This window comes from Cebidichthys violaceus, unplaced genomic scaffold (genome assembly GCF_023349555.1).
Source record: "Cebidichthys violaceus isolate CVI_PGR_0920_01 unplaced genomic scaffold, fCebVio1.0.p SCAF_12, whole genome shotgun sequence".
In the NCBI taxonomy this organism is placed as follows: domain Eukaryota; kingdom Metazoa; phylum Chordata; class Actinopteri; order Perciformes; family Stichaeidae; genus Cebidichthys; species Cebidichthys violaceus.
The window spans coordinates 6377928-6390232 of NW_027176285.1; the positions used below are offsets into that span (position 1 = coordinate 6377928).

At 37.2% G+C, this 12305-nt stretch overlaps 1 protein-coding gene across 5 annotated transcripts in view; it reads left to right on the plus strand.

Annotated features, from left to right (window-relative positions):
- Nucleotides 1-12305, plus strand: part of nrg1 (neuregulin 1) — a 44313-nt gene that overhangs the window by 26779 nt on the left and 5229 nt on the right. Inside the window, exons 4-8 of one of the 5 annotated variants that reach the window (XM_068706019.1) lie at nt 3456-3479; nt 7438-7537; nt 9014-9167; nt 9268-9389; nt 11234-11434. In XM_068706019.1, coding sequence (XP_068562120.1) covers nt 3456-3479; nt 7438-7537; nt 9014-9167; nt 9268-9389; nt 11234-11393 — 560 coding nt within the window. In that variant the 3' untranslated portion in view covers nt 11394-11434. Of the gene's footprint in view, nt 1-3455; nt 3480-7434; nt 7538-9013; nt 9168-9267; nt 9390-11233; nt 11435-12305 lie in introns of all 5 variants that reach the window. The other 4 variants (XM_068706020.1, XM_068706015.1, XM_068706017.1 and 1 more) reach the window with 4 other exon arrangements.

Below are 12305 nucleotides of genomic sequence, written 5' to 3' on the forward strand. Positions count from 1 at the left end.
ACTGGTTTTGGACTTTGCATCTAGTGGGAGATGGTTTATTAGAGCTGGATCATTACTAACCCGTTGTCTGATGAAGCAGAGGTCTCATTTTGCCAATGAGGGACTTGGCTCTATGAGAAAAAGGGAAACTTTGGAAGCATTTATCAACATAAAATAAATGTTAGATTGAATAAAGGACCTCCTCAATTCCATCACAAAGATCTTGGACATGTTTGTGAATTGCGTAGGTGGCACAGCATGGGCTACATGTTGTTCCAAATGGCAAGACTTGCCATTCATGAATACTAGGCTCGTGGTTTTCTGCTCATTGGGATTCCTGCACAAGCAGTCTACCTATGTCCTGAAGGACAATGTAGGAAGCTTTTATTAGCAGAGTAGCACAGTGCATAACACCATCTAAGATGGGGATCATTGTCAAGAAGATTATGCAGAGCCACTTTCAGGGGAGCAAAATCATGTGAAGGTCTATAAGCAGAGGCTATGAACAGATCCATAACATTAGGGGTTTGAGAATGTGGGTAAACAGATTGTGGCTAATGGGATGACATGGCTTGCACTGGTGGTAGACTACCTACCAGTGAAAGTTGGCTGTCCAGGACAAGGCATGGATGCTATACAATTAAGGGCTTGGACCGTGGTGCAGGTACATGGTCAATAGAAAGGGAAGGTGTTGTCCATGAATACGGTCTTCCTGTTTCCTGTTTGCTACCTAAGAGCTGTTAAAATTTGACATTTGTATTAGGTTTCTAAGCCACATCTTATGCTACACTTTTACATCCTGATTGCTTATATCTAGATGTTTTAACAGAGTGAAAAATCTTAGTCATCACATGCTCAAATTTGTCAAGTTTTACATCTCCCAGTCCAGTCAGCCCACCAAGGCTAGTGCAATTAAGATTGTTTTCAGCTTCTAACTCTGGATGGATAGACTAATATGTAAATTACTTTTACACAATATCTTAAACACTTTACAATGACGACATCATAAAATATAACAATAGACAGTCAAAACTTCATTGGAAAAGCTCAAGCTTAGTTCAAATGTGAAAATGACATTCGGAACAGTACTTTCAGACTTCATTTCGCTATGTTTTTGAAAAAGACACAATTTGATTGATGGTTAACACATCAAATTTAACAAATATTAGGCTACAGTAAACCACAACCACAATCTGATCCTTTGTAGCCTGGGGAGGAAATCCCCAATCTCATTGTTTAGTGAGTTGTTGAATTAGAAGAAACTTTGTAAACTTTGGTATTGGTAATGGTACCCTCATTTCTTAAACAATACCCAGCCCTAGACAAAAGTGATTGTAGTTACTCTTGGCCAGATTGTACTGTAACGATTCTGTGTTAAACAGAGTACCGGAGACAGACAAGAGGTATGTTCAATAAATTATAGCAACAGATAAACTAATAAAGATCACTGAAAGACTATTAAGCAAGAATGTCTTCAAGTCCAATGTCTCTTGACACCGAGCCAGAACGTTACAGGTGAGTGTCGTTAATCTTTTTCGCAGTGAAGTTGTAGCCTATTTTAACAGACATTTCAAAAAGGAAAAACTGGAATACAGTTACACACCTGACAAATGACAAACACATTCATAAGCTGGAAACAATGCCATTGATTTTTAAAATCTTAATAAAGAGTACTATGTTTGTGTTGGTAATTGTGCATGATCGTCATAGCATGCTAGATTTAGATTGTTGACTGGTGAGTGTATCCTCATCCCACTAACTGATTGTCTGTTAGCATGGTGGTCAAAAAATGCAAGCGCACTGATGGAGGTGCATGCCCTAAGCCACACCATTGCAGTTGTCATGCCTAATAGGTGGATACATAATGTATGATTGTATTCAGTTCATTATAGGTACCTTATTACAGTACAAACATTTGTTAAAAAAGAATAATTTATAGGAGAATACATACTTTCACCAGCATTTTAAAGGTACAGGAAACTCACATTTTCAATTTTGTAATGAACTAGGTATTAAGCATTGAAATAAATGCCACCAATTGCTTTTAACATTCTCATATGGTGCTGTTTTAATTAAAATTGATCAACTTCTGGATCATTTTCTGGGATTTAAAATGGTTTGGCAGTTCATCACAAACCCCAAAAAGGTCCAGGATGTCTCCTTTAATGTGTGATTGACGCTCATCAGTGTTGAGAGAATACCCATGCTTACTTCTCTGAAGTGTAGCCCAGTGAAGTTAATTAATAATTAATTAATTAATTAAAATTAAATGCGAAACATTTTGTAGATTTTTCACCATAGCATTTCCAAAGTTACAGAGAAAAAGTATTATTTGTGTGCAGAGTGAATTACAGTCACAACTGGATACAAAACAAACTGAGCTGACAATTTAGTCCAATTGGAGCTCTGTTGTTGGAAAATGTTAAAGCCTGTCAAAGAGAGCAAATTTTTCCAAACAAAACCCATATAAATTAGCTACCCACACATTTTACTGTAGCTTTGAGCAGACTTGTCCAATAAAAGCTAAGCTTGTTGGCCTTGTTGAACTCATCTTTCTCTCTGCCAGAGTCAGTATGAGAAGGTCAGGGGGGTGGATGGCATGTAGCACTACTGACATTCATGCCAGTGAAACACATTCTCATTCTAACTCGTCACATGTCAGACCCCTTAGCGCACATGAACGCAGTAAACAGTAAACACGTGGTTAAAAAGTCTTGTTTAGGTTTAGGCAAAAAAACATTTTCAGTTTTGGTTTAGGAAAAATATCATGGTTTTGTTTAAAATAAGTAGGTACCTGCGATTACCATCCAATATTGTAGTAAACATGAATTTGAAAAGGCTGTCCAATATCAACTCTTTTGACTGGCAAATAGACAGTGAAATAGAGATCTTGTTTTGTCATTCATTGGGTTGTGGTATATTATTATTATTATATATAGTTGGTGTCATTCCTGAGGTGCAGCATGTTGATAGTAAATCAGTGTTTAGCACACACAATCTCTCTATTTGGTTTGCTGTTTGAGTTCAGCTTGCCAAAAGCTTATCTGGCTCAAACTTACAGTTTATTGCTGTGAGATTCCTGTGTTACCTTTACATTGTGTGCCATGTTTATACCAAAGCAACCTATGCCACGTGGCTTTGTCGTTCCCGATTTTATTAGCATCTAATAGAAATGTGCATATCACACTGGTGTCAGGAAATCTTTCTGAAAAGTCTTTATAAACATTTCTTACATTTTTTGGTGTTGATTGTTTCCTGTACCTTTAGGATAGATTTGAGATACTTAATGTTTATACAAGTCCATATAGAAAGTCTAAAGTGTTTAATGTGTTTATAATAACTGTGTTACCCTTAATCCATCAAGTTAAATCTGACTACATCTCTTTTACCACAAATACTGTGAGAACTATTAATATTATCATCTCATCTGAAAAATCAAACTTTCTTTTTTTTTTGTCACCTTTCTGCACTGACAGAACATCTTGGGATTGAATTTATGGGTATGGATTATTCCTTCCTCCTAGTTTCCTAGTAAGACTGTAAGCTAAAACCCTCTACTAGAGCTAGTTTTCTCCAAGGTGAACGGATCATACAGCACAAATAACATACAACATTGAATACATATTTTAGCAATCAAAATGAACAACAACATATCAACAATATTCAAGACAAAGCACTGTGTTGCAGCTACAATATATCATTTTGACGTCAAATGTCACACGTGTTTTGATTCTGGTTAAGAGTCCAAATGCTGCTGATTTATTTGAGTACATAATGAAAGCCAAAGAGGCTGTATATTTCTAATGCTGTATGTTCACACCCCTTCAGCTATCCATTCCTGCATCTTCTGTTGCCACCAGTGTTCAGCATGAGACAATAGAGCAGCATCACTGTCCTCCTTACTTTACCCATCTCCTTCCATCTGCCTTCCTGTTTCCACAACATGGTCTCACTCCCAACTCGTCAAATAATGATGCCTGATCAGTGCCCCTCGGGGTCAAGGTACAGAGGCACGCTTCTGTATGTGACGCAAAAGGCTTTTAACTAACTCCAAAGTAAACTATCCCACGATATAATGAGATGCTCAGAGCAACTGACACAGTATAAAGTGCGCGATAAACTGCTAATGGAGCGGCTGTGGCTCAGAGGTATAGTGGGTCATCTTTGAATTGGAAGATTGGCGCTTCAATCCCCAGTTCCTTCGGTCCGCATGTCAAAATGTCCTTGGGCAAGGCACTAAACAATAGTGGTGTAGCGGATCACGGATCGATCCGTGATCAGTTCGGATCACCCCTCACGGTTCGGATCACCCCTCACGGTTCGGATCACCCCTCACGGTTCGGCACACATGTACAGTTTAATCATCATAGTGTGTAATAAAGTTACTTTACTGCTGCTGTTGCTTTTAAAGTATTTTTTTAAATATCAATGCAAAGTTGCAGTGAACAGATATAAAGCAGCAGTGTGTTCACGTGAATGGAGCAGGTTACAAGCATTTAACAGTGAAAGGCATGGCAAGCGGAGGAACTTCAGAAGCCACCGGTGTAATTTAAGTTTGGGAGCATTTTGGCTTCCCTGTAACTTATAATGACGGGATAAGGGTGGTGGACAAAACCGTTACGGTATGTATGCATTCTTAAAGAGAAAGACACATGACAACGGCAACACATCGGGCATGTCCACACATTTGAAGTGCCACCACCCCGGTCTGTCAGCGACGGGGACCAAGCCACAACAACAACGACAAGGTATCATCGCGGAATTTAAGAAACCGCTTGTGGCAGAATCAGACTAAAGCTATTACAACATCTATTGGGGTCTTTATTGCTCCACACATGAGGCCATTCTCTGTTGTGGAAAACAAAGGATTTCAAAATATGGTTAAAGTGCTTGAGCCACACTACAAAATCCCCTCATGCACCCACTTCAGTATGAAGATCGTTCCAGGCCTCTATATAAAGGAAAATACTGTGACAGCTCACTTCATCACGGCAGAGTGGAGATTTAAAGTCCAGTGCTGCAGACACCTCTGTGACCCCTTTGTGAGAGTCACACAGACACACATCTGACACTACCCTTTCCCCACACAATGTAGATATTCTCATCTTTCTGAAAATAAATATCTTACATTTTTTTCATGTAAGACTATAACCCAAAAGTTATTTGCTTTCAGTGTTCTTAAAGTTATTTTAATTAATAAATGGAAGGCAAATGATCCGATCCGTGACTCAAAAATCTGATACGTGACTCAAAAACCGCGGTACGATCCGAACCGTGAGTTTTGTGATCCGTTGCACCCCTACAAAACAACAAATGGGTAAAGAAGTTTTTGAGTCCTGATCGGCAGGTGGCGCTTTGCATGGCAGCCTCTACCATCAGTTTATTAATGAGTGTGTTTGGGTGAATGTTGACATGTAGTGTACAGCGCTTTTAGTGGTCAGAAGACTAGAAAGGCGTTATACAAATGCAAGTTAATTTACCATTTAGGGTGGGGTGGTAGTGTCCTGTGTGAAACAAAAAAAATCGAAGTAGATTTATTTTGTCACGTCATTCATTTGACTCGTTAGTCATTCGTTAGTCACGTTGTTAATAGTTGATAGTCACGTGACTCAGAGCACTAGTCACAGGAGTCCTTAGTCAAAATAACGTCAACCAAGATCTTTTCCTAACTTAATGGTTATGTTTCCTAAACCTTTCTTTCTGTGAAGTTCATTTTGAAAGATATTATGCATTTAACGAGCGTTTATTGACATGCCGTCCCTGACACTTTCAAAACAGAAGCAAGAGGGTTACCTAGAGCATTATTTGAGGAATTGGGAATGAGAACGTGGTGGTTCCCACTTTTATCAAATGTACATTTCCAACTGTTAAATGGTATACTCACTCTTACTTATAGCATCTTTCTAGTTTCTGCCTCTTTTCGTCACAGGGTCATGTTACATCTGGTAAATTGTGTAAAAACGCACTAAAGTGTGTAATATCAACCTGCCTAAAGAAAGCAAATGTCAATTAATAAATCAGTTACATTTACAAATGTTGATATTAATCAATATATCAATATTTTTTTATCTTCCAATAAGACCATTTAATTCAAGTGGAATGCAATATATTCTTAAATGATGCTAACACCTGGACAGTTGACTGATTTAAAAAGTACTGCATAGAGCCTCTTCATCATGGCTGACCAGACTAATTAACCAACACATTCATCAAACCGGTTTAGGCTTAAGCACAAATTTAAGGAATCCTCTTTTCAACTGCTTTATGAAACACTAATCTCATAAATAAACTGTTTATCTGATTGCACTTTGGTAAATTGCATGCAGCTGTGAAAAGAAAATTAAGCCACACTCCTAATATTTCCCACTTTACAGATGATTTATGTTGGTGTGTTAAATCTTAATAAATGTATCAAAAGATATAGGGATTCATCATAATTACTGGCCTATATGATACAGTTAGCTTCTGTTCCTCTGTTTTATTTTGAAAATACCTCTTCGTATGCAATATGCAAGTGCACTTTTTATGAGCAGTGTGTTTGTCACTTTAAAAAAAATGTAAACGTATTTGCAAAAATGAAAACGTTTATTTGAGCCTCTGATTCGACAACAGAGTAAAGAAAAACATATTTTACAGAAAAATGCTGGTATGGGATTCAAGCTCAGTTCTACTTAGACAGCATTGATGACTAATGAAGGACAATTCCAGAAATTAAGAAAAGTGAAGCGAAACAGACTCATGGATGTGAGTTCCCCTTGGAGAGATCATGTGATATTAAAGTGTTTAACATTATAATTAGCACTATCCCTGAAGAGATGAGGTGTTTAGGACAATAAAGAGAAGCTGGTATCATGGTTGAGCGCTAGATTTTTGTGTAATGCATGTTAGAGTCATTTGTCTTTGATTGCTGACTGGAGCCCTATAGATACAGGATTCATGAAGCCAATACCAGTGTCAATATTTAAGAGTTATTAAAAAATTATGTAACAATGATACATCGCCTGATGATCTTTTTTAAACATAAAGACAAACTTAAACAAATATTTCCCCCAAAATTAGTTTTTTTAATAATTGTGACTATCGTGTTAAAGAGAGACACTGTTTCTAAATGACCTCAAAGATATCATAGACATTTCTGTGCTGACTGTTACTTGACTACACTGATACAGATGCACCTGCATAAGCTTAAACAGGGCAATGTATTGGTTGGACTGTCATTGCTGAGGGCCACTGTGTCTCCCAGTTCAGTGCATTAGATTCCAATCATGTCTATAGTAGAAAATTACTTCTAATAGAAGGAAGCATTTGGACTTTTCATTGCTGTAAATGTAAAAAACCTCCTTGCAGAGCATTTTCTTATTGTTTGGGTTTATGGCTGGAATAGTCTTAATGTATGTGTCTATCTGTGTGTATTGTACTCCTGAAGTTTTAAGATTGTACTGTCCTCTTTTTCAGAAGCTGAGGAGCTGTATCAGAAACGCATTTTAACAATAACAGGAATCTGCATTGCACTCCTAGTCGTTGGAATCATGTGTGTGGTTGCCTACTGCAAAACAAAGTAATTCATGTCACATTTTCATATTTCATTAATGACTTAAAGGTACACTCCACCATTTTCTTTTAGTACCAAAAAGTTCCTCAAGTCCCCAAATCTCCTTTCAAAAAGTAAATGAATTGTCTGCAAACATTTCTAATAAGTGTTAGAGATATGGAGAATGTTCCATGTGAGTCAGGAGAGAAATAGCAAAAGACCTGAACCTTTAACTTGAACTTGAACTGAGAGGCCCAAGAGGAAGACAGTGAAGCCAGAACTGGGGTTGATTGACTGACTGAGTGATTGACTGAGTGACTGAGTGAGTGACTGAGTGAGTGAGTGAGTGAGCGAGTGAGTGAGTGAGTGAGTGAGTGAGTGAGTGAGTGAGTGACTGAGTGACTGCACTTAGAGCGCCTCAAATATGAGGAAATAAAAAAATAAACTAAAAACGTCAGAACACAAAATTTCCATTACAAAAAGGTCTTATTATGATGTCTACACTGATCTTTGTCTTAGTTAGTCCTCATGCTAGGACTTCTTGGCTTAAACTGTAATACAAGACATTACAATAGTCAAGATTTATTAAAAAAAAGATCCAGACATTTTTGGAAACCAACTTTGAGTTGATAGCCAGGTATAGAGTGAAATTACTCTCAAAATGGTCACAAATGTGTATTACATGATTTACAAATGAAAAGTAAGATTTACAAATGTAACGATGTAACGATTGTTGTGTAATTTTGGCTACTTGCGCATGCATGTTACAATTTACACACAAATACCAAGCAATATGAACATTTGTAAAACTATTTTACACATAACAATGTAAATTAATATTAATATTTTATGTTCACATTTTTATCTTCCACTTCAGAGATATGATCATGTTCTCCTAAGCTTCCTTTGTATACAAATTCCTGTGTAAAAAAATATCCGTGACATTCTATTGTATTCATTTATAGACTAAGATTCTGATTAGTGCATTTCTAAAACTTTCACATGTGCTCAAATTGCTTAGTACTTTTGTGTAGATTGTAACATGCATTTGTGAGTACCCAAAATTAAACACAAATCGCTGAACACATTTGTAAATCATATTTTTTGTTTGTAGATTATGTAAACCACCTTTTGTGACCATTTCGAGACTAATTTAACTCCAAAGCCAAGTGGCCGAATATAACAATTAAAATGTTTGATTGGGGTAGGGGGTTGTGATCTACCTGCAGACAACTATGTAAAGTAATCCGATTAGAACGTTTCCAGGGTTTCACAGATAGAAAAGAGATACAGCCAAACCAAATGAGGTGAGACGTTTGAGGATTTTGTGGTACTATTGGAGGCAATAAAAACAATTTGAAGTGTATTTTGTACTGACCTCAATGTGTAAAAATCAATTACCATTACTACAGTCAAGCCATAAAAACATTAGATGAAATTGTGGTAAATGTATCTCTTTAACTACATTTGGAACTTTCCCGTTTCCTGTTTCTTCACAAACAGGAAGCAGAGGAAAAAGCTCCATGACCATCTGAGGCAGAGCCTGAGGAATAAGAGGACCAACAATACCAATACTGATATTGGCCCCAACCTGGCAAACTCAGCTAGAGGACGTCAGGTTTCTAACTTGCCTCTTCAAGATTTGCAGCTCATCGATGTATGTTGTTACTTGTTGCTATTAAATAAAAGGTGTCAAAACCTGTTAAATTTGTACACGTAAATCAATTGTCAATGTGTTTAATGTTCCTTTTTTATAGCATTGTAAAGGGACAACTATGCAGCATGCAGCTGAGGGGGACACAGAAACAAACTTCTCCACAAGCAAAAAGGCTTTATTGGTGCATGAACCTACCACATTCACCGACATCTCTAGCACGAGGTAAGGAATAACTTAAAACATGTTTTGTCAGTTTGGTAAATTTGGTTTGGTTTTAAGCAGATGCACCACATTTCAGATCACAGGTTTGGTGGTGAGAACCAACCCGTTCTCAGTCCCAATTCATCAAACACCGACACTTGATCAGAGCCCCTCAGCAGTCATCTGATGCCGGGTTGGTATAATGACATAAGGGTTACACGCAACACACATACTAAGTGTAAAAAAAGTGTGGCGTCACTTACTTGAGAATCTGTATGTCCTATATGTCCTGAATATACTATGATGTGTGTATATGTCATATATATACATATATGTATATAAAGCTAAATAATGCTTGTTACATCCGCCGTGGTGTCTATAGCCTTTGTTTATTGTCATTGTTTTAGTATAATTGTCTGAGTTGTGTCCTCTTTACTGGATAGCTATGGCTATACTGAGGGAGAGGGTTATATAGTCATAACTGATTATCAGTTTTTTGTTCGGGCTACAAATGTCCATCTGTAGAAGAATTTGCTTGTGGTGCGGTTCAAAACCAGGGACGCTGCAATGTTGTTCCATTGTATACGTTGACACTATAATGGCCTTTATTTTCTAGCCTAAAGGTGGTCTTTGATTTAATAGTTTTATCATATCACATCACATGAATTAACCCTCCTTATTACAGTACTCTTAGCATAGACCAGCAGGCTGCCTAACTGTTTAATCTCAATAGCAGCAAGTTTAATGCACTACACACAACACGCTGTGAATGGATATTGTAGAGAAGATGGACAGAATATTTTAGGAAACCATGAAAGTTATATTTCCTTATTGCAATAAAACTACACAACATAAAACAAAAATAACCAAAAAATTGCTTTCCTAAATTTCATGCAAGCCTAAAATATGCACTGTACAATGAAGAAAGAATAGCCCAAATTAGAATTAAATTAAATAAAATTAAATTAATTAAATATTGAGTCATACAAATTTGTCAGGTTAGTGATACGGTAATGCCTCACACTTAGGCCTTTTCTGCACCATAAGTACAGATATGAGATTATGATATGGGTGAGATAGTGGGATGATGAACAGTCAAAAACTTTACAGATAATCAGGAACCTTGATTATATAAGAACATGGATATTGAAAACACTGATTGCCAAGTCAGTGGCATACTAGTAGGAATATGTTCATTTTACCGAGCCACAACAATAGCATTTCAATGCTTTCATTGTCTGGAATGTAAGGGGAAGCAGCAATTTTGCCTTAACTGAAGAAATTACATGGAACCAGTTTCAGCCTCCGGATGTGCAAGTTGTGGATCTTAGTCCCGTCACAGCAAAACTCAAATGAGACATTTCCTGGAAATAAACTGATAGCTGCTAACATAAAAAAATCTAACATGCTCTATCGCCCCAAAAAGCACACAATTGTCTGCATTTCACCAGAATGTCTGTACCTGAAATCCCATCCGCTGGGTGTTTGCTGTGCCTCCTGTGCACCAAGTAATCCATAACTGTATAATTCAACATTATTACAATTAGTATAATTTAACAGAAAAACTATGCTGTCTCATCCATCACTAAAGAAAAATAAACTACTTTCTTAAATTTTGGCAGGCTCAATACTAATTGGCTATACATATTCTTGCAGATTTGAAAAGAGTTCCAGTAGGTGATTATATAATTAACTGCTGTATCAGTAAATAGGACTTTGAATTAATGCAGACTGTGAGAACACTGACATGAAATACACTGAAAGACTCAGGTACACAAATTTGACCCGCAATATAATTATGTCACGGTCTAGAGGCCTGTCTGAAATCTGTCTCCATCTAAACGACCCCCTCCCTGTCTCTGCAGCTGGACTAATGACTGGAGCAACAGTCTTCTGTCTGACACTGAGTCTGTCTCGGTGATGTCATTGCCGGAGAATAGCCAACGTGCCACACAGGGCAGCCGAGGTCGTCTGAATGCCACTGGTGGCAGCAGAGACTTAAGTGCTCATTCAAAGAAGTGCTGAGACACACCTACCTCCAACAGGGACTTGCATTAAAGTACAAGGTAATTGGTTGATAAATTTTAACTTTGCGTCACAAATAGAAAACCAAAAGGCTCAGGAAACTGACAACAATGCAACAAAGACTCTCAGTAAGTACATAATTAGCAATTAGAATTTGATCTAAAAACATGTAGGCTGGATATTTATGTATAATATGCCACTGTCTCTCACAATATACTGTCCACCAAAATGCTACACTATTGGGGAAAACATGTTATGAGGAATAAATAAATGAATAAATAATTAGATATGTTGTTAATAAGTAATGCGTAGAGCAAATTTGAATTTCATGAATACTCTTCAGAAAACACATCTAACAACCTGATCTCCTCCTTCAGACATTTGTGTTTATAACTTAACACAGTGGTTTCTGAATTATAGTTAACGACAATAAATCATCCACACATCCATAATAGACCCAGTAGGGTGGTATATGATTTTAATGTGGTTATCAACAATACCGACTAAGCACTTGCTAATGGCCCAAATACAAAGACATCATTGATCTCCGTTACGATAAATCACACAATACTGTCCAATCTCAACATTTACAGTCTTCAAATATAGTCTAATATTATATGAATGACTGGGGCCTCTGCAATGGTAATTACCTTACATATTTGTCCACACGTCTACTCTATTGCTATCAGTGATCATGTTCCAGTATAGTTTACAATGAATGAAGTTAACTTATTAAGTTATGTTTGGGAACTAGGCCACGCCTCAACCACACCTCTAATCACCTGTCAACCTTACTTAACCTGGTCAACTTATCCTGTACTGTTTGTCTCAGTTTTCTCTACATCACACCATGCTTCATACTCGTGCATCCATCAATCTAAAAGTAAGACATACACTAGCTTTGATTATTTT